The 23,110-nt window shown below is 39.6% G+C and overlaps 1 protein-coding gene across 6 annotated transcripts in view; it reads left to right on the forward strand.

Moving 5' to 3' along the window:
• The window catches only part of ABCG2 (ATP binding cassette subfamily G member 2 (Junior blood group)), a 129,159-nt gene extending 106,275 nt beyond the window's left edge, over positions 1–22,884 (forward strand). For 5 of the 6 annotated variants that reach the window (XM_008707128.2, XM_008707130.2, XM_008707131.2 and 2 more), the window contains 10 exons: positions 808–959; positions 2,384–2,488; positions 3,441–3,688; positions 9,536–9,618; positions 14,125–14,214; positions 15,377–15,501; positions 16,014–16,168; positions 20,756–20,845; positions 21,676–21,758; positions 22,671–22,884. In XM_008707128.2, coding sequence (XP_008705350.1) covers positions 808–959; positions 2,384–2,488; positions 3,441–3,688; positions 9,536–9,618; positions 14,125–14,214; positions 15,377–15,501; positions 16,014–16,168; positions 20,756–20,845; positions 21,676–21,758; positions 22,671–22,818 — 1,279 coding nt within the window. In that variant the 3' untranslated portion in view covers positions 22,819–22,884. Of the gene's footprint in view, positions 1–807; positions 960–2,383; positions 2,489–3,440; positions 3,689–9,535; positions 9,619–14,124; positions 14,215–15,376; positions 15,502–16,013; positions 16,169–20,052; positions 20,255–20,755; positions 20,846–21,675; positions 21,759–22,670 lie in introns of those variants that run through there. The other variant, XR_572557.2, reaches the window with a different exon arrangement.
• Positions 22,885–23,110: the final 226 nt, after the last annotated feature.

Genomic DNA, 23,110 nt, shown 5'->3' on the forward strand with positions numbered 1-23,110 from the left:
CCCACTGGCATGTAGTAGGTGCTTAGAAAACACTTAAATGGACCTGCTACCTCTCATAAAATATTTTCAGTAATGACAGGTTTTCAACAGGGATTTTGGCCTTCGTTTCTTTTCTTCATGAGTGGTACCTCCTGTGTAAAGGTAGTTTAGTAATGTTTTGGCCTCGAAATCAGACCAGGGATCAGATCCCAGCCCTGTGCCTTACTAACTGTGACAGGGCCAGTCGCTCAACCCTCCAAGTCTTAATCGGTAACATAAAGGTAATAACAATCTTGGTACTGCCTTGTAGCAGTATTGTGAGAATTGAGATAAGTATGAAAGTATGTAGCAAAGACATAGTAAGTACTCAGTAGTATTAATTGTATCATTAGGGCAAAAGAATGAAAACCAATTCCTAAAGAGCTAGGAGATTTAAATGATCAGTGACAACAGGGCCTACAACCATCATTTTAACATTTAGTCTATGGTATGTTTCCATACTTGAGTGTACATACGGGTTATCTGGGTGCTTGTTAGAAATATGGAGTCACTAGGCCCAGTAGGTCTGAGAAGACTGTCCAGGGATCTGCCTTTTTCATTAATATTCTGGTTGACATCAACTGCCCATGGAACACACTTTAGAAACCCCAGTGTTTTCATAAAAGCACTGAATTTAGGTCCCCTAACTATCAGATAATATGAAATGAGAAGTTAGTAAGAGAAAATCAAGTCGAACTAAGAACAGATGATCTGAAGGCAGGAATAAAGTTGTCATGATGTTCAAGTTTCAGATGGTTAATGACTTTTATTTTTTCGCTTTTAACTTAGGATGTCTGAACACGGACGAACAATCATCTTCTCCATTCATCAGCCTCGTTATTCTATCTTCAAGTTGTTTGACAGCCTCACCCTGTTGGCCTCAGGAAGACTCATGTTCCACGGGCCTGCCCGGGAGGCCTTGGGGTACTTTGCATCAGTGGGTATGCTTGACTTTTTCACACAGTAAGATCCTTTCTTAATAGAATCCTGAAAGAGCAAAGGCGGTGTCTAGGAGTGTTGTTGGGTCTTTGAGTAGACATACCGTGGCTTCTGCCACTCCAAAACTTCTTCAGTTCGTTTGGTGCTAGAATACAGTGCTAGCTTGTTCTTCAGGTCTCTTTCCTGTCCTGTCTGACTCTGCCTGCATATGTGTGTATGAAGATTTCTGTGGGGCCCATATTGATCCTCTTCCTAGTTCTGGCGACCTTTCCCTAACGGTTCTGTAAATAAGTTGGACTCATAACCAGTTATCTGTCAGTCAAACATTTTTGGAAAGGCCCAATAATATCCCCAAATAGTTTGTCTTCTTGTCTAAGTTATGGCTCAGGCTTCCTCACTTTATTCCCTTGTGTGGGATGTTGGTCTGCTTTGGTGGGGGTTCATGAAGATGCTACTTAAAATTTTCTAGCAGCATTAAGTTACGGATTTAGGCCTCGAGAAGGGATGAGTGATTTACCAGTCAACAGAATGACTCATCCTAAGTCTTACTTTGAGGGGCCAGCACTTCTGGCAGTTTTGGGCTGCCTGGTTCTATTTAGAATGCAAATACATAATTTTTTTATGACTCATGCCGTCTGTTTCATTTTGGAGATATTTGGATGGGATTATAAATGGTGCTCCATGACTCCAAATATAGTTTTAAATATTCACTAGTCATCTTTTAAAATTTTTATTTAATCTTTCTCCTTCAAAGGTAACAAGCGCACGCAGGTCTAGGGAGTTTAGGGGCGATGAAGCCGATAGACTGCAGGCCAAGTGAAGTTCAGAGGAGCACGCCGCAGGCAGTGGAGATGAGCGTTCCCCTGGCCGTGCGGTCACATTCTCTTGGGAGTGCTGCTCTGGGGATTTGCTCTCTATCTTGGGGTTTTGACAGCACAACAGATGATCGTTTTAGGCCCCAGGTGAACTGGGGGGACAGAACACAGCCCTGGCCTCTCCCAAGTGCATTCTTTGCTTGAGGAGCAGTAGTCCTAGCTACAGCTTTTTTTCTCTTTAACTTAGTTTTTTTTTTTCCCTTGGGCCTATATGTAGATTTTTGAAGCAGTTCTGATAAGCATCAGAGCTTGCTGATAGCTGTTCAGATCTCATGAATTACGATGGATAAGGACCAGGTATTAACTTTAGACTTTTGGGGAGTTCAAGGTGGGTTTTGAGTATGTTGTTTTTCCGGAAGAAAGAGCATTGTTGAAATATCATGTGATTGAATATATAAAACGAAAGCGTAAATCAGTGAAAGGAGAAGAAAAAAAAAGATGAAGGAGAAGTTGATTCTCTTCCCCTGCCTCACCTCTCTCACTGCTGACAGTTGAGTTTTTGCTTTCTAAGCCCATCAAGTGTGTATACCTGAGTTGCCTTCTTTTTGTAGGTTACCAGTGTGAGCCTTATAATAACCCTGCAGACTTCTTCCTGGACGTCATTAACGGAGACTCGTCTGCTGTGATACTAAACAGAGAGGACCAAGAGGGTGAAGGTGTGTGAATCTGTTGAGAGTCACAGATTATTGCCTAATTGAGTTGGCTGAAGTTTAGCAATGTGACAATAAAGCATGGCTTTGTGGATTTTTATTAAAGCCGTCCTCTGAGAACAGTTGTGTCGGTCCACTTGCGCTGCCATAACAAAGATACCATAGACTAGGTGGCTTAAACAATAAACATTTATTTCTCACGTTCTGGAGCTGGAAGTCCAAGGTGAAGGTATCTATAGACTCGGCGTCTGTTGAGAACCCGCTTCCTGGTTCAATGATGGGTGACCATCTTCTCATTGCCTCCTCACATGATGGAAGTAAAAGAAGGGCCTCTTCTAGAAAGGTTCTAATTTCATTTATGAGGGCGACACTCTCATGACTTAATCACCCTTCAGATATCATCACGTTGGGGATTCGGTTTCAGCATATAAATCTTGAGGGGAACACAAACATTCGCTCTATAGCACTGGTCAGCATACAGTTTGTTTTCCGTGATTGCTATGTTTTTTACTTAATGTATAAATGAGTATTTCTGTGATAGTGTCACTTCTAAGGGGAATTTTCATTAAAAAAATGCCCATTGTTTATATAATGTTTTGAAATAAGAAACTTGGCAATTTATATATTTGCATATAGAAGAAAACAAGGATCAAGTGTGTATATTAGGAATTACAACTCCCTCTGGTAAGAAGTCTGTTTTAAAAGAATTAGGGTTCAAATGTTATAGTTAGGAAAATGTCAGTAGGTTTGCTGTATTCATAATTTTATGGAAACGGTTGGCCAATTAACTATATTTTTCTAATACTGTAAAGCAGTGACAGATCTAATAATTTTTTATACTCAAGTGTTAGAATTAAGATGTCAGGGAAGAACCTAAGAAAGGGGTTACAGAAAAATAGCTAAATCATTGTCATTTTATGAATAATGTTTCCCTTCTTTATCCACTTCTATTCCAAAGTCAAGGAGACTGAAGAGCCTTCCAAGAGAGGTACTCCACTTATAGAAAAAATAGCTGAGTTTTATGCCAAGTCTGACTTCTGCAGAAAAACGAAAGATGAGTTAGATCAACTCTTAAAGGGTCAGAAAAGGAAGAGCTCAGCCTTTAAGGAGATCACCTATGCCACCTCCTTCTGTCATCAACTCAGATGGATTTCCAAGCGTTCATTCAAAAACTTACTGGGTAATCCCCAGGCCTCTATAGCTCAGGTAACCTGACAGATTCTTCGGGTCATGCTGGGACCTACTCATGTGGGAACATTAGGGTTCTGATATAATCTATTTTAGGATTATGCTTATCTTCTACTCAAGCTTCCATTTATTTATCCCACTGTGTTTGGGATATAAGAAGAGCCAACAGAACAAGCGAAACCCCGTGAAATTTTTACCTACGGAAGACTCTTTTTTGGTGTGGGTTTTTTGTTTTGTTTTGTTTTTGACTACGTAATTAAGAATTTTTGTTGATTTAGACTAGCTGTAATGGGTAATCTTTGTCGAAAAATCTTTTCTTCAAAATTTGTGAAATAAAGGAAATGTTTAGCCACATTTAGGGTTTTCTGGTGGCTGCACACGTTTGTTTCCTGACTCATTCAGCAAGTTCTCATTGACCGTGTGTGGCATTTTGGGGACTTGTATACAGCAGTGAACAACATGGGTGAAAGTAAAACCCCTGTTCTCATAGAGCTTGTTTTCCTATGAGGCGTGACAAATGACAAATTCATACAGTAATGAACTCGATAGCAAGTCATATGGTAAAAGGAGCTCTGGAGAAAGTTTAGGCACAGTGGGGGAGAAAGGAAGAGGAGAGAGAAGGAAAGGAGAGTGGGAGAGAGCAGAAAGGGGTTGATTGCATTTGAAGTCAGGTGGTCAGGGAAGCCTTCATCTAGACTCCCTGAATGCACCTGAAGGTCACAGGGGTCAGCTGCTGTCTCAGGGAAGAGTCTGTGTGCAAGCGCTCTTCCCCATCATTGACCTTCCTCATTTAGGGGTTCTCATTTTAGGAGAGCACTAGGTACCTAAAACAGTTGTCAGTTAACACAGCATAGTAAGCAGGCTTGAATTCAGTTAAATAAGCATATTCACTGTCAGATTAATAACTTTCTTTTGCTGAAGAGGAAATCATGTTCTTTTCCTCTTTGGGCTGGCTCTGTTGGCAGTTGTTGATTACTACCCCTTTATTGTCCTGTTATTCTCAGGTGCTCTGTCCGACAGAACCCTAGTATTCCCTGTTCATTGGTCCATCCTTTCTAAGGAAATCTGTTTAGCCAGTTCTTTTGGGGCTGATTGATTTTATTTATTAGCAGTCATTGAATTTCTGTTGAATACCAAAGATGGCATGTTGTTGGCACTAATAAGATATTACTGATTTCTTGGGGCACCTGGGTGGCATAGTCAGTTGAGTGGCCAACTCTTGGTTTCAGCTTGGGTTGTGACCTCAGAGTTGTGGGATTGAGCCCCAAGTTGGGCTCCACGTTCAGTGTAGAGTCTGCTTAAGACTCTCTCTCCCTTTGCCTCCCCACCTCCCGCCCCATGTGTACGTGAGATCTCTCTCTCTTTCTCTCTCTCAAATAAATAAGCTTTTTTTTTAAAGATTTTATTTCTTTATTTGACAGAGAGAGAGAGAGAGAGAGACAGTGAGAGAGGGAACACAAGCAGGGGGAGTGGGAGAAGGAGAAGCAGGCCTCCCCCTGAGCAGGGAGCCCGATGCAGGGCTTGATCCCAGAATGCTGGGATCGTGACCTGAGCCCAAGGCAGACGCTTAACAACTGAGCCACCCAGGCGCCCCTAAATAAGTCAATCTTAAAAATAAAAAAGATATTATTGACTTCTTACCACATGCACCATAATTTTCATACTTCAGTACTGTTGCCTTTTAAGTATTAGTACCAAGAATCTCTATCCCTCTTTGAGACATACTGCTAATTGCTCCAAATATTTTTGCTACTATTATTTTGTATTTGTCAGAATATGAACACTTCTTTGTACTATCAATCACAGTTAAATTTTTATTCTTTTAGAATAGATTTGATATCATTTGGAAACAAGTCTGATAAATAAGGTGAACCTTGTTTACCCATTGTTCCAACAGTGAGATAATGTAATGGAGTTGATTCTTTAGTGTGATTTATACATTAATTTTTTTACTTGGAAAATAATGTAAATTTTCTCTTTTTTCTGAAAGTGGTTTGTAAGTGTCTTGTCCAGGTCACATGTATAGTAGTTCTGGGCTGGATGTGATTAGAATGTGGAGTCGTTCTTTCTTTTTTTTTAAAGTTTTTATTTAAATTCTAGTTAGTTAATATACAGTGTATTATTAGTTTCAGGTGTACAACATAGTGATTCAGCAGTTCCATACATCACCCAGTGCTCATCACAAGTGCCCTCCTTAATCCCCATCACCCATTTCACCCATCCCGCACTCATCTTCCCTCTGGTAACCATCACTTTGTTCTCTATAGTTACGAGTCCGTTTCTTGGTTTGCCTCTCTCTCTTTCCCCCATGATTGTTTTTGTTTCTTAAATTCCACATATGAATGAAATATGGTATTTGTCTTTCTCAGACTGTCTTATTTCACTTAGGATAATACTCTCTAGCTCCATCTATGTTGTGCAAATGGCAAGATTTCATTCTTTTTTAGGATAAGTAATATTCCATTGTATATATACCACATCTTTATCCATTCATCAGTTGATGGACACTTGGGCTCTTTCCGTAATTTGGCTATAGTAGATAACGCTGCTATAAACATAGGGTTGCATGCATCCCTTTGAATTAGTGTTTCTGTATTGTTTGGGTAAAAAATAATAATAGTAGTGCAATGGCTGGAGTCATAAGGTAGTTCTATTTTTAACTTTTTGAGGAACCGCCATACTATTTTCCAGAGTGGCTGCACCAGTTTGCCTTCCCACCAACAGTGCAAGAGGGTTCCCCTTTCTAGAGTGTGGAGCTATTTCTAATACAGCATGATTCTGCATCTTTTGTTGCTAGGCTTCCTTCAGCTGCAGACCCAGGCCTAGTGCCTCCAGGTTGCATGTTTACCCTACTTGTCTCCTCAGTGAACTCAGTTCCACAAAAGGAGTCCTAACAATGCTCAGATTCATGGCAGTCTCTTAGAACAAAGATAGAACATTGCATTTCTCTGAGCATTACCTGTTCAGATTTGTACATACTGGAATGTTACCTTAGGACAGGTAAAGGGCTGGATAGTATATACTTTTGACTTTTCAGGCCATGTGGTCTTTGTCTCAGGTGGTCAGCTCTGCTATTTGAGCAAGAGAGGAGCCATAGATAATACATAAACAAATGAACGTAACTGTGTTCCAATAAAACTTCACTGATGGACACAAATTAGAATTTCATTTAAATTTCATGTGGCGAGAAATAGTCGTCTTCTTTCACTCTTTTTGTCCCCCAACCATTAAAAAAGTGGTAAAACCCGTTCTTAGCTAGAGGGCTGACCAGAAATAGGACACAGTCCATATTTGGCCTGTGGACCCTGGCTTGCTGACCTTTGCCTTAGTGTTTTTAATCTTGTATATACATTTACTTCTTAAAGTGTTCGAATGTGAGGCTATTAAACTGTTACGGCTTCCTGCTGATAAATCTCATATTGCTAATATTACAGCCATCCTTAGATTTCAACTAGTCATTTATGTGATTCAGACTTTGCTTCTGATAATGCCATTTGACCAAAGGTTGTATTTGGACGATCTGGGAGTAAATGGATCATCTGTATGAAAGGCTTTAATGTCCCTTTAATGTGCCATGGGTTTTTCTGATCAAATCAATTTGGAAAACACTGTCATAACTCTTAGAGATTCATTTTACCATTGGCATATTTAATATGTGACTATGGATTTGTTTTTTGAGTGATGGCCATAATTATCCCTCAGAACTTACCTTGAGATACCTTGCTAAACACGTTTGGACAAGACAGAATAACATATTTAGAGAATTTTTTTTTTCCCTTCTGTTCAAAACAGAGACCAGATGCACAGAACTCAGAGGTAGTGACTTTGTGCCCTCTGTTGAGCAACGTTTAGCTTGTTTGTTTGTTTTTTCTTTTCTGTAATGCAAGAAAGAATAACCTAGATGCCCCTTTTGAAGGCATGACAAAATTACAAGATTAATAGTTTTGTCAATGTGTTTGAAAGCTGACTTGAAAATACTTTTAGAACTTTGAAACCTTGAGCAAACATCCTAATGATAAGACTGACAGTCTGTTAGTATAAGATAGCAAATATTTGAATACAAAAGAAACTTTTAGACTGCCTGTTTTAAAAAGTCTGAACATTCTTAAAGTTCTGTTGTCTGAAAGTAGAGACTCGTCCGTCATCGTTTATTCTGGGAGCTTGATCTGTTGGCACGAAGTGCAGTATATTCTGAGGGTAATGAAAATTATACCAAGGTAATTTTTTCCAAATTTCAGACTGTCTTATTAGCATGGGAATTTTGAAGACATCTCACATCATACTTTTTTTTAGACTGTGGTCTTCACAAACTAGTCTTCATAGATCATGGGCCTCTTTTCTAGTTTGGTTTGCTTCATGCCAAAATAGGCTTGTAAAAAATTTCAAGTCTCGATACCATCACACTGTTGTAGTACTGAAAAAAAAATTTTTTTTTTTAACTTTGAAGGTTCTGAGGTACATGGTGGGATATTTTGTTTTCTTTTGATGATATTTCTTCTATTTTTATATTTAATACAATATAAAAGTACAATAAGTAGAATTTTCTTAAATAAATTCTGTCACAGTGTAACCCTTAATCCTTTGCTTAGAAGTGTCTGTAGGAGACATTTTGTCAATCTTTAAAACAAAAGTGATGTTTATGTGGTCTTCTTGGGAGTCCTCAAACAGACTGAGTAAGCGAATGTAGGTAAGAGTGGCCAAGAATAGGCAGCGTATTAGTTCTACACTGTTGGCTGTAGGCCCTTGGACTGAGGTTGCTAGAGAAGCCGTGTCAAGAGAATGGGTAGTGGAAGCATTTGAGTTCCCTCAGAGAGAGCTGGCTCAGAGCTTTGGTGGCAATGACATTGCACTTTTCCAGTGCAGGCATGCCCTGCCCCCTGGGTCAGGTAGGCAGTCCGCTTACCCCTGCTTCCTTATCACGCAGAGTAACATTGTTAGAATTTTTTTATGTGTGCTTGAAAAAATTTATTTATTTATAATAGTAAGAGTAAAGATATCCTGTTTTTAGTTGTACCTCTATTTTTTTTTTTAAAGATTTTATTTATTTATTCGACAGAGATAGAGACAGCCAGCGAGAGAGAGAACACAAGCAGGGGGAGTGGGAGAGGAAGAAGCAGGCTCCCAGCAGAAGAGCCTGATGTGGGGCTTGATCCCATAACGCCGGGATCACGCCCTGAGCCGAAGGCAGACGCTTAACCGCTGTGCCACCCAGGCGCCCCTAGTTGTACCTCTTGAATATAAAACTGCATGTTCACTAGGACAAAAGGTTGAGAGTTCAGGTCAGGACTCTTATCTATTTGGACTTTATTCCTCAAATGACTTAGCCAGGCACTTGCATTATTCCCTTATGGTAGCGTGAACTGGACCTTGAACTGGCCTGGTGAATCACTGGGAGGAACCATAGCATTCCAGGAGTCTACTGTGTTCTGTTGGCCTCCCCAACACACAGATCGATTATTTTTTCATTTAGAATTTAGTCTAGGGGCGCCTGGGTGGCTCAGTCGTTAAGTGTATGCCTTCAGCTCAGGGCGTGATCCCAGCGTTCTGGGATCAAGCCTCACATCAGGCTTCTCTGCTGGGAGTCTGCTTCTTCCTCTCCCACTCCCCCTGCTTGTGTTCCCTCTCTCCCTGGCTGTTGTCTCTATCTCTGTCAAATAAATAAATAAAATCTTAAAAAAAAAAAAAAGAAAGCAGTCTAATAACCTACACTGTTTTATATTCACCCAAGGACTTTTTCTGAATCACTTGAAGTATCTATCTCCATGGAGAAATTTGATTATGTAGCCTTTACATCTTATAATAATAAATGGTGGGTTAAGTTTTTACCTTTAATTAAAACTTGTTTTTCTTTTTCTTTTTGAAAAGATAATTGTAACAGTCATCCTGGGATTGGTTATAGGTGCCATTTTCTATGATCTAAAAAATGATCCTACAGGAATCCAGAATAGGTAAGTAAATTTGGATCTTGACTTTGAGGAAGTGCTATTACATCTTTCCAGCTAATGAAAATCCATTAAGAATTTGATTTTGAGACAAGTACAGGGTAAACTGAGGAGTAGGATAAGTCAGTGAATTGCAGGTGGAGTGTGTGTGTGTGTGTGTGTGTGTGTGTGTGTGTGGTGGTAATTTATACAGATTATACAAGTAATTAATTTTACCTTCCTAACCAGTTTTAAGTGCACAGTTTAGTGACGTTAAATACATTCACATTGATTTTTTAAAAGATTTTATTTATTTATTTAGAGAGAGCACACGAGCAGGGGAGGGGCACAGGAAGAGGGAGAGAGAGAATTTCAAGCAGACTCTGTGCTGAGTGCAGAGCCTGATGAAGAGCTTGATCTCGTGACCCTGAGCTCATGCCCTGAGCCAAAATCAAGAGTCAGATATTTAACTGACTGAGCCACCCAGGCGCCCCAATATATCCACATTATTGTGCAACTGTCACAGCTGTCCAGCTCCAGAACTCTTCATCTTCCCAAACTGCATCTCCGTACCTGTTGAACAATAATTCCTCATTCTTCCTTTCTTTAGTGCCTGGAAGCCACCATTATACTTACTGTCTCTGAATTTGACTACTCAAGGTACTCATATAAGTGGAATCATACAGTATTTGTCCTTTGGTGACTGGCTTATTTTCCTTAGCATAGTATCTTCAGGGTTCATCCGTGTTGTAGCATATGTCAGGATTTCTTTTCTTTTAAAGCTGAATAATATCCATTGTATGGTTGTACCATATTTTGTTTGTGCATTTCTCTGTCCTTGGACACTTGGGCTATTTCTACCTTTTGGCTGTCGTGAATGTTGGGGAGGAAGAATTTCATCTGCCATTCAAAGTCCTTCTGGTAGGACTGAGAATCACATTGACATGAGACAGATTAACAGGAGAAAATTTAATAGCACGTGTACTGGGAATTCACACAGACATGCAAATTCCAAAAGCAGTGAGACAACATGATGCTTATATGAGCTAAGGAGAAGGGTGGGTAGGGTAAAGCAGAGAAAGGCCTTAGCAGGAAGGTAGGAGATGATGTTTGGAAAACAAAGGTTGCCCTCTTATGCAAATAAGTTTCTTAGGCAAAGAGGCATCTTTCTTAATAGCTCTCTTACTGGTACAGGCTCTCCTTTCCAAAGTAAATTTAGGCAGTTGAGGGGGAGATAAGAAGCTTTTTTTTTTTTTTTTTAATTTTAATTGACAGAGCACAAACAGGGGGAGCTGCAGACAGAGGGGAAGGGAAACGCAGGCTCCCCACCAAGCAGGGAGTCTGATGCAGGACTCGGTCCCAGGACCCCAGGATCATGACCTGAACCGAAGGCAGATGCCTAACCGACTGAGCCACCCAGGTGCCCTGAGATAAAAAACTTCTCCTGAGTCTGCCAGGTCTTGATTGCTTTTAACGCAAAATAATTTTCATGGCAATGTTACCCATCTTGGAGTGGCCTGCCCTTTGCCCCTAATTGAGCAATGCTGCTGTGAATGTGGAAATATCTGTTTGAATCTCTGCTTTACATTCTTTTGGATTTATACCCAGAAGTAGAACTACTGGATTATTTGGTAATTCTATGAAATAGTCTCATCTTCCACAGCAGCTGTAGCATTTTGCATTCCTACTGGCAGTGCACAAGGGTTTCAGTTCCTCTACCACCTTACCACCCTTGTTATTTTCTGTTTTTTTTTTTTCTTTTCATAATAATAATAACCATCCTAATTGGTGTCAGGTGATAGCTCACGTGGTTTTGATTTGCATTCCCCTAATGATTAGCGATGTTGAGAACCTTTTCATGTGTTTATCGGCCATTTGTGTATCTTCTGTGGAGAAATGTCTATTCAAATCCTTTGCCTATTTTTTAATTGGATTTTTAAATTGTTGAATGTAAGTGTTCTTTATATATTCTGGATATTAATCCCATATCAGGTATAAATTTGCAAATATTTTCGGACATTCTGTAGGTTGTCTTTTCACTGTTGAGAGTGTCCTTTGATGCACAAAAGTTTAAAATTTTGATGTAGTCCAGTTTATCTGTTTTTTTCTTTTGTTGCTTGTAAATATTTTTTTTTTTCTATTTTATGATTTGTTTGCCATGGGAGCTGGATGACACTCAGGTTTTTCTGTTATATGGTTAGCACTTATGTTAGTTTACCTCACCGAGTTTTAGTCACCATGTACCCTTAAAAATATTTTTTCATGATGAGACTTTGTAATGGGCTCTGGCATGCTCTGAAAAAGACTGCAGAGTTCTCCTTGTACTTCATGTAGAAAGCTGTTCTGTGCTGGGCGCTGTGCACTGTGTTTTAAACCATGGACTCAGGCTTCTGCCCCAAGGTGGGGGGGTGGCTATTATCCCCCTTTGCCCATAAGGATATGAGGAAACTTGCAGGAGCTTAAGTGGAATCTGTGGTGTTGTGTGATTATTTATGAAAGAAAGAATAAGCATAAAAGTCAATTCCTCACTCAAGTAAAATAAATGATCTCCTGTATGGACTCAGATAGTGTTGCTCTGCATTGAGATTATTATGGCAGCTTATTTCCAGGGTTGTGTCACTGTTTTTCTCTTTCCTTTCCCTGAAGGGTGTGGTGTTCTCTCACTCGTTTCCAAGCTTGCTAGTAATTGATGATTTATACCCATTATAGATGCCATATTTGTACCAAGTACAGAATATAGGTCACAGGATCTTTTGCCCGGGGACCTTTTGTATTGTGCAGTGGGAAGTATTGTGGTGACAGCTAAACAAATTAGTATCTATTAAGAGAAAAGATATTTTAAAAAATATTTGGATTAATAAGTAGATATTACAGACGGATTACTAGCTTGAAAAGAATTAGAATACCTTAAATTCTTTAGCAATAAAAACTGTATGTACTATAAAATAAACCATATGATTTAGAAGTAATGTCAGTATCTACTAGTTCAGAATCATGATGAATATAACAGTGTTGTTAGACATAAGGCTTAACCAATTGAGCTGAATTGTTGCATGTCCCATCTTTCTTTCCTTCTTCTTGTTCTTTTTTTTTTTTTTTTTTTGCATGTCCCATATTTCTGAAATTAGTTTTTACTTTGCTAGTAGGCTTACTTATGTGGAAAAAGTTGCATAGCTGCCTGTGTACTGGATCTGGCTATTTTCCGTTCATTAATTATTGTATAAACATTCACTTTTAAAACAGTCTGTTCTCTAAATCCATTCTTTCTTTATGTTTTGGTGTTAAAAACAATTACTGAGTGTCTATGGACTTTTTTTTTGAGGGGCTGTACATTTGGGTTTATATTTTTAAAAATGTTCTCTCTTATTCTTGTGTCATTTAAATGATGGGTCACTTCAGCTCTTTCAGTGTCAACTCACATCCTCAATGTCAATTAAATGGTTTGGTTATGAATGGAAGCCCAAGACCTTTTCGGGAATGTTGGCATGCTTTCATAAAATGCGTATGTCTATCAAAGCGTAGATTACCTGTGACTTTCCTTTTAAAGCCTTAATTATTTTACTGAGAAAGAAGCATTGGTAGTCTTCCTTTTCTTACAGGTATGCAAATAAATTTTTCTTTTATAAGCATCATTTTGTTTTCTTTCTTGAGCACGTTGGAAACCGTTTGGTGATGGCTTGTCAAGGATATCAAGGTGCTACTGACAGCTGTGTGGTGGAGATATATAATAAGGGGTCGATTGAGGTTTTCCTCTACTGTCCTTTTGCCTCCTCATGTCTTAGTTTCTTCTTTACTTTAAAAAGGTGGCTAATAGAGGTTTTTAAACTTTGCAGGCTTTATTTGGTTCACTATTTCTCTGTTCATACATTAGGAATGATACTTGTTTTTGTTAGTTAAAATTCAAGATGATAATATTTTTATGACCTATGTATTCACCAGCACAGACTGCCTTCACAAAGAACCATAGACTGAGAGGCTTAAACAACAGTGTAAACAACAATTTCTTACACTTCTAGAGAACAGGGTACATCCATGGTCCGTTTCAATGAGAGCTGTCTTCCTGGCTCGCAGGTGGCTATCTTTTTGCTGTGTCCTCACATGGCAGAGAGAGAGAGTGTGCACTCTGATGTCTGTCCCTTTTCTTTTAAGGGCGCTAATCCCACTGTGTGGGCCCTACCCTCATGACTTCATCTAAATCTAATTACCTCCCAAATACACTGTCTCTAAATATCATCACATTGAAGGTTTGGGCTTCAACATAGGAATTTGGGGAGGAAACAGTTCAATCCAAAGCAACCCAGGTCCATGACTTCCAGACTGTGCCCTGTGAAGTCCCAGGGGTACCACTGTGGATACACAGGTATGGTGGGGAGAAAGCCAATGAGGCCCATACTTCCCTCTGTTTTAACCAGAGCAGTTTCTATTTCATGTAATAAAGTATCATTTGAGGAGAGAGTTTTGAGGTTAGAAAGTGATTTGAGAATGTTTCATTGACTGCAGTGCTTCCCCCCCCCCCCACTTCTCTCATTGCAGAGCAGGGGTGCTCTTCTTCCTAACGACCAACCAGTGTTTCAGCAGTATATCAGCTGTGGAGCTCTTTGTGGTTGAGAAGAAGCTCTTTATGTGAGTAGGTCTCTGTTCTAGGAAGGGGGCTGTCGGTCAAACTGGTCATATCCAGTATTGGACCACAGCCTGGTTCCTGGGGATTGCCAGTGTTTATTGAGGAAATTGAGAAAAAGTAGCTAGAGGTTGGGAGGACAATCATGAGCATGTGGGGCTTGATGCCAAGGGAAAAGGAGTTGAAGATTAGGGCAGAGCCAGCAAATCCAAATGCTGCAGATAAAGAAGTGATAAAGGGGCTAAAAAGGAGTTTTTGTTTTTAGCAAATGAGAAGTTGTGATGGCCCGCACAGGAAAAGTGAGAGGGGCTTGGTAGAGAGAAAGTAGTGGGTTGAACAGTAAATATAAGGTGTGGAGGTCAAGTTGAGAAAGAATGTGGACCCAACTTAGCCCTCAACGGGAGGGGAATGGAAGGAGCCAAAGGATAGCCTTAAAATAAAGTAGGGGCTGTTCTGTTTCTTGTCTTTTTCAGAGTTGGAAGAGATTTGCCTATATTTACATGCTGAGGAAAGGATCATTCCAGAGGGAAAGAATGATATTGGTGGAGGAGTTTGGAATTACAGGAGGAAGATGTCAGGAAGAGGAAGGGATCTAGAACTGGAGAGGGAAGGAAACAGTATTTGATAGCTGACAGGGATGTGTGGTTGAAAGGCATGATTGTTGAAGGAGGAAGTGCCATTTTCTTTTTTATCACGAGAGTGGGAGAAGTGATCCAAAGCTGCATTAGAAAGCTCAGAGGATAGCAGAGCCAGCTGCTTCATAATCAGAAGTGGGGAGAAAGTAAAGCCTCTACCATAACTGAGCCCAGCTACTGGAGTGCTGTTCTCTAAGGAGAGCCAGTGTTCGAAGAGAGGGAGGAGATGCAGATCTGCTCACTGGGAGTGGGTGCTCAGGGGGCAGGATGGATGGCACCCAGAGGGAGTTCTATAATGAGAAGAGCTGTATCGCACAGACTCGTGTGGGGGTGACATCACAGAGGAGGCTCGCACCCAAGATGGTAGGTGGAGGATTGATGCTGACAGGATGGAGGCCGGGGGTTTGCCTCAAGGATGTGAGAAGCTGTAGGCATTAGACCCCTGGTGGTGGTGGAAGTCTGTAGACACACAAGCAGCCCAGTCTGGTCTCTGCCTTCCTCAACTAATGTAAGACGAATTTTTCTTTTTTAGACATGAATATATCAGTGGATACTACAGAGTGTCATCTTATTTCTTTGGAAAACTGTTATCTGATTTACTACCCATGAGGATGTTACCAAGTATTATATTTACTTGTATAATATATTTCTTGTTAGGTAAGCAATATGACAAAAGGTTTGTGTCTTTAGTCTTGGATATGAGGGCAAGCCGTTGAAATCACTGGGAGGTCACGTAACCTTCTTCCCAATTTCTTTACCTAACGCAGTTATAGCAAACAGTCATGTGGCGATGTTTGGGTAAAACAAATATTCTTGACAAGTTTCGTTCTTAGAAGAAAAGGCAGTAGAATTGGGGCCAGTTATGTTGCCTGGAGCTCTCCATCTCAGGCACTCAGAAATTGTTAATAATTACAAATAAAGGAGCAGAGGTGTTACACAGAAATGTACTTATGCAACAAGTATAAAAAAGAAACTTTATGATAACTTTATACAGTAAGATGGGGGGCTGGTGATGAAATTGGTGACTCAAGGTGGTTGGATAGAGGATGAATTTTCTTGGTTTTGGTATTAGTTTCTCAAAATATTATAGTGCTTTGCGCAGTAAGCAATCCCAAATACACAGTTACCTAGGCAGTTGGATTCAACCCTCTCTTTTCTTCCCAACTAAGGCTTGAAACCAGTTGTGGAGGCCTTCTTCATCATGATGTTTACCCTTATAATGGTGGCTTATTCGGCCAGTTCTATGGCACTGGCCATTGCAGCAGGCCAGAGTGTGGTATCCATAGCGACACTTCTCATGACCATCTCCTTTGTGTTTATGATGGTGAGTAGGAACTGTGCCTCTCTAAGAAGTAATTATTTCCCCTTGTGTTTTCCCACAAATTTACCTGTTACCTAAAACCTGCTTTGAGGATTCTGTAAATGGGATTCTCTGCCTTAAGGAGACCATGTATTGAGGTATAGCTTATATTAGAGAATGTACAGATTTTTCTTGACATTACCCAGCCTTTTTGGCTACTCTTCCAATATCATTGCTATAACTTTAGTTAACATTTTGTTATAAATGAGTTTTTAAAAGATGCTTCTTGGTGACATATAGTGAAACATTGATAAACTGGAACTTCAAAAACCAAACTAGACTTTAGACCAGAGACTGTAACAAGAGAGGAAGAAGGGCACTATATCATAATAAAGGGGACAGTCCAACAAGAAGATCTAACAATTGTAAATATTTATGCTCCCAATATGGGAGCATCCAAACATATAAAACAATTAATAACAGACATAAAGGAACTCATTGATAATAATACAATAATAGTAGGGGACTTTGACACCCTACTTACAGCAGTGGACAGATCATCTAAGCAGAAAATCAACAAGGAAACAATGGCTTTGAATGACACACTCTACCAGACGGACTTAACAGATACATTCAGAACATTTCATCCTAAGGTAACAGAATACAGTCTTTTCAAGTGCACATGGGACTTCTCCAGAATAGATCACATACTAGGTTACAAATCAGTCCTGAATAAGTATAAAAAGATTGAGATCATACCATACATATTTTCTGACCATAACGCTATGAAACTTGAAGTCAACCGCAAGAAAAAATGTGGAAAGACCACAAATACATGGAGGTTAAACTGCATTCTACTAAACAATGAATGGGTCAACCAGGAAATCAATAAATTAAAAAATTACATGGAAACAAATGAAAATGAAAACACAACGGTCCAAAATCTATGGGGTGCAGCAAAAGCAATCTCAAGAGGGAAATATATAGCATTACGGGCCTACCTCAAGAAGGAAGAAAAATCTCAAACAACCTAACCTTATACCTAAAAGAGCTAGAAAAAGAACACCAAATGAAGTCTAAAGCTAGCAGAAAGAAGGAAATATTAAATAGTAGAGCAGAAATAGATGATCTAGAAACTAAAAAAAAAAAAAACCCCAGTAGAGCAGATCAATGAATTCAAGAGCTGTGTTCTTTGAAAAAATTAGTAAAATTGATTAACCCATAGCCAGACTTATGAAAAAGAAAAGAGAAAGGATTTAAATAAATAAAATCACAAATGAGAGAGGAGAAATAACAACCAACGCCACAGAAATACAAATAATTACAAGAAAATTAGAAAAATTATATGCCAACAAATTGGACAATCTGGAAGAAATGGGCAAATTCCTAGAAACATATAAACTACCAAAACTGAAACAGGAAGAAAGAGAAAACTTGAACAGACTGATAACCAGCAAAGAAATTGAATCAGTAATAAAAAATCTCCCAACAAATAAAAGTCCAGGGCCAGATGACTTTACAGGGAAATGCTACCAAACATTTAAAGAAGAGTTAATACCTTTTCTTCTCAAACTATTCCAAAAAATAGAAATGGAAGGAAAACTTCCAAACTCATTCTACAAGGCCAGGATCACCCTGATTCCAAAACCAAAGACTCCACTGAAAAAGAGAACTACAGGCCAATATCCCTGATGAACATGGATGCAAAAATCCTCAATAAAATACTCACAAACCGAATCCAACAGTACATTACAAGAATCATTCCTTACGATCACGTGGGATTTATTCCTGGGCTTCAAGTGTGGTTCAGTATTTACAAATCAATCACCATGATTCACCATGTTAATAAAGACAAGGATAAGAACTATATGATCCTCTCAGTTGATGCAGAAAAAGCATTTGACAAAGCACAGCATCCCTTCTTGATAAAAACCCTCAACAAAATAGGGATAGAGGGAACATACCTCAACATCATAAGGGCCTTATACAATAAAGCCACAGCCAGTATCATCCTCAGTGGGGAAAAACAGAGCTTTTTCTCTTTGGTCAGGAACAAGACAGGGATGTCCACACTCACCACTGTTATCTAACATAGCCTCAGCAATCAGGCAACAACAAGAAATAAAAGGCATCTAAATTGGTAAAGAAGAAGTAAAACTTTTACTATATGTAGATGACATGATACTCTCTGTAGTAAACTCAAAAGACTCCACCAAAAAATTGCTAGAACTGGCACATGAATTCAGTAAAGTCACAGGGATACAAAGTCAATGTGCAGAAATCTGTTGCATTTCCATACACCAATAATGAAGCAGCAGAAATAGAAATCAAGGAATCGGTACATTTACAACTGTACCAAGAACCATAACCATCCAGTGATTATACTACTAGGTATTCACCCAGAGTGGGGAAAATACTGATTTGAAGGGATCCATGCACCCCTATGTTTATAGCAGCCAAACAATATCAACAATAGCCAAATTACGGAAAGCGCTCAAATGTCAATTGACTGATGAATGGATAAAGAAGATGTGGCATAGTTACAGACTGGAATATTACTCAGCCATCAAAAAGAAATGAAATCTTGCCATTTGCAATGATGTGAATGGAGCTAGAGAGTATTATGCTGAGTGAAACGAGTCAGAGAAAGGCAAGTACCATATGATTTCACTCCTATGTGGAACTTAAGAACCAAAACAAATGATCACAGGGGGAAAAAGAGAGGCAAGCCCAGAAACATACTTAACTATAGAGAGCAAACTGATAGTTGTCAGAGGAGAGGTGGTTAGGGGGTTGGGTTAAATAGGAGATGGGGGTGAAGGAGGGCACTCGTGATGAGCACCAGGTGCTGTACGGAAGTGCTGAATCACGAAGTTGCACACCTGAAACAAATATTAGAGTGTATGTTAACTAATTGGAATTGAAACAAAAACTTCTAAAAAACCCCCACAAAAACCAGAAGAATTTTGATTGTAAGATTCCCTCATAAAAATGACAGGTTAATGACCCAACTTTTGTGCTAGTGTTAGAGAACCGTTGACTTCTTTAAGCAGTAACTTAATGGTTTGGTCAGATTTGCTCCTCTCCAAGGGAATAGCTAAGCTCCATGAGAAATAGAACAGTTTGCAGTGTGGGTAGTCTGTCTTGGGTCCTGTATTTTGAAAAGGGGTGTTTTAAAAATACCGTAAGGTTCCAAAGCCCACACAGTACTGTGTCTCCTCCTTTCTGGGTTCCTGACATTCTCTTCTACCAATATATTTCTGCTTACCTTTTTTTTTAATGGTTACCAAAGCCTAACCTTACATATCCCTTAATTTTACCTGTACATGGATGAATCAGTAGGCAAATCAGCTAGTTGCCCCTTAACTAAATCAAGTGAACAGGAACGTTTAGCCTGTTTACTTAATACACGTGTTCTTTTTGCTGGAGTAGAAGATGTCTTTCTTTCTTTTTTTTTTTTTAAAGATTTTATTTATTTATTTGACAGAGAGAGAGACAGCCAGCGAGAGAGGGAACACAAGCAGGGGGAGTGGGAAAGGAAGAAGCAGGCTCCTAGCGGAAGAGCCTGATGTGGGACTCGATCCCATAACGCCGGGATCACGCCCTGAGCCGAAGGCAGACGCTTAACCGCTGTGCCACCCAGGCGCCCCGGAGAAGATGTCTTTAAAAGCAGCGTAACTAGCACAAATTTTTGCCAAAGTTTAAGTCTTCCATTTCTGAGTTTGACATCTACCAATCTAAACATTATTGGAAAAGTGATAAACCTTGCATATATTTTCTATCATCCAATAAATAATGTGTCATCAATTTATAAAAATGTTTTGTGTGATAGATGCTTCACCTTATTATTATTTAAAAGTTTGTAGATAGATCCTTTAAAACCAGTCATAAAACCATATTTTCCTCAGAGATGCTGTGTGTCCTCTGTTAAGGACCTGGTTAAGTCAAGTTCAAAAATATGTAGCCCCTCCAGCAACCTCGTCATTGTTATGTCTGCCCCAGCCGGCTAGAAGCTTTAGATGACCCTCTTCTCACATGGCCGTCTGTTGCTGGCATAGTCCGCCCTGGGATCTTCACTGTAATGCTGCTCTTTGGTAGCTTTAAATGAAGGTATTCACCGTATTTTACGTTGTTCTTCATCCTGTTACTCCGTATGTCAGTCCCAGGCTTTGCGTTATTGTAAGCATGCATCCTGAACCCCAGGTGGTTTCTGTCGTCGTGCACAGGTAGAATGCAAGCCTTGTAAATAACAGATCTTACTGTGTTGGGGAAGTAGAGAGGGGCATCAGACGTTCAGATCTGTTCCGGTATGTTTACAGGGGTTGTATCATTAGCACAGTCAGTACTGTGTTGACCTTTCATTGTGGGCAGTTACCAAAAGTAAAAACCTTGACAATGAAGGGTCTTCCAATGAAATGACGTAGGTATGATAGATATATTGTCATTCCTTTAGAACCATAAACAGCCTCAGCTCTAGAGAGGCGTACGTATGTGAAGTGGAGAAGTCAGAAGAAGTGCTTGTAAAGGTTGTAGGGGACTCAGAAATTATTCTCTGTAATTCTTCATGAAATCACTTCACCAGGTCTGATTCTTGGTACTTGCTTTTTGTAGATATTTTCAGGACTGTTGGTAAATCTCAGGACCATTGGGCCTTGGCTCTCTTGGCTTCAGTACTTCAGTATTCCCCGATATGGCTATGCGGTAAGTTTTCCTGACGTGTCCTTGTGACTGCTTCATTGTTCCCACGCTGGGAAAAACCAGAATAAGGCCCAGCAACCTCATGGCCCCAGCCACGAACTGTGAAAGTCTCCCAGGGGTTTCATTTTTAGAGTGACAGGTGTCACCTTGATCATCACCTGAGGTTTCCCCAGTCACCCTGCTGTCTGAGGGAGGTGAGGGGTAGAGAGAGAACTCCTCATGAAGGAGGAAGATGGACTAACTGATATAAAAAAATGTAGTTGCATTTCAGTTCTATAGGAAAATAGAGGATTGGAGCCTAGAGTACATCTTTTATGTGGAAATTAGAAGAAAAAGAGCATATGATATAGCTACTGTATTGGCTTTAAACAGCTCATCAACTCCCAAAAAACTGTGTCTTAAAATAGTGTGACTGGGTTTCTAACTCCCAAGAATTAGCACTGGTTTTGATGAAAATAAACAAGAACAATATAAAAGATTCTTACCATAAATTAACAATAGTCTTTGAGTACTGCTGTATGATTTTGATTACACTGTTTGTGGGAGTATAAAATTAGGGAGCGAAGAAGAAAGGAGCTACGGGTAGGATAGCCAGAGGTCTCCCCTCTTTGCCAAATACTTTACTGCCTTTATTTCAGAAGCCAAAATCCCAACATAGACCACTCAATTACCAGGGAAAAAAATTTTAGCTGCTCTGGTGTGACCGTGACTGTGAAGCTTGGTTTGTTTTTAGGAATAGCAGTAAAGATTAAACTAGGAGGACATGATCATTCTTTGGAGACTTTTTGAAATTTAAAATCATTTACCTTCTCCCATCTGCCCTTGTGTTATAGGCTTTGCAGTATAATGAATTTTTGGGACAAAACTTCTGCCCAGGAGTCAACGTAACAGCGAATGATACCTGTGGCTATGCGACGTAAGTTTGTACTCAGTGTCAGAATGGGTTTGCTCACTCTGGTGTCATGTAGAAAGGCCACTGGGCCACGTGGCTGGTGTGGGTCCTCTCACCGGCTTCTCTGAGCTGTAGTGCACCAGTGCACATCTCCTTGACATTCTACTATGGTCAAAGTTATGTTTAAGTTGGGGAAGTGTTTCTGATATGTTGTTCATTTGGGGCCTTTTAAAACGCTGTGTTGATTGTGGGTTTTAGCTTTTATTTTCAGAACGTCTAAGTTTGAAATGAGCTGCTTTGACATTTTAGTGAAGCCTTAGAATATTGGAATTGTATGGCTTATGTGAGGTGTACGGATCCATGAACTTACGGCTTCCTCTAAGCCCAACCCATGGCCAGGAGCAAGAACTAGAAAGGCAGCTAGAGCAGAACAGAGTGAACGTTTCCCGGGCACGCTCGTGGCACCTGCCTCTTCGTCCTGCACTTAAACAGGAGACATTATGAAATCGAAGTCTACACAGCTGTTTTTTTTTCTTTTAAATTGACTTGGAATAGCCTCATTAAAGCATGTACCCTCTAAAGAAAGAAACATATTTCAGCCAGCTGAGAAAGAAGTCCCATTTATTGCATAATGTCCATAAAACGGAAATGAAGATTTTCGTAAAATCAGAGGATATTGTTTTAAAAATTGAATAACACATTCCTTATCAATGATTGTTGTTAACAGCTTGATTCTGATACATGAGCTAATGAAAGAAAAGAGAATGCTGGTATCCAGAATCTCACGAACCCTCATGAAATAATTCTTAGTAATAGGACAATTTTAGACAAAATTAGAAGTATTTCCATAGAAAACCTCTGTGGAGAGAAGTTTTTTTTACCGTGCCCACTCCCTCTCTTTTGTCCGAGCATGACACTTTTTCTGTTGAATTTCAGATGTACTGGCGAAGAATTTTTGATAAACCAGGGCATCGATCTCTCCCCGTGGGGCCTGTGGAAGAATCACGTAGCCTTGGCATGTATGATTGTTATCTTCCTTACGATTGCCTACCTAAAATTGTTATTTCTTAAAAAATATTCTTAAATTCCTCTTCAATTTACATGATTGATCCACACATTAAAAAGGGAGCATCTTGATTTATTTTAAGTATTCAGAAGTGTTTTCGTTGTCTTTTCATTCGGCATCATATTCAGCAAGTATTTTCAGCCCAGACATTCACAGACACCGCGATGAACTGAATTATACACGAAAGAACCCAGGTCATAAGCTGGTGCTGTTAGGAACCGCGTATCAGCTCATCTAGTCTTATAGTACCCATGGGGGAGGCATCTAGTTTAATTCATCGACCTAAGCAAGAATTGAATTCTAGGAACTT

This window comes from Ursus maritimus, unplaced genomic scaffold (genome assembly GCF_017311325.1).
Source record: "Ursus maritimus isolate PB19 unplaced genomic scaffold, ASM1731132v1 scaffold_8, whole genome shotgun sequence".
NCBI lineage: Eukaryota > Metazoa > Chordata > Mammalia > Carnivora > Ursidae > Ursus > Ursus maritimus.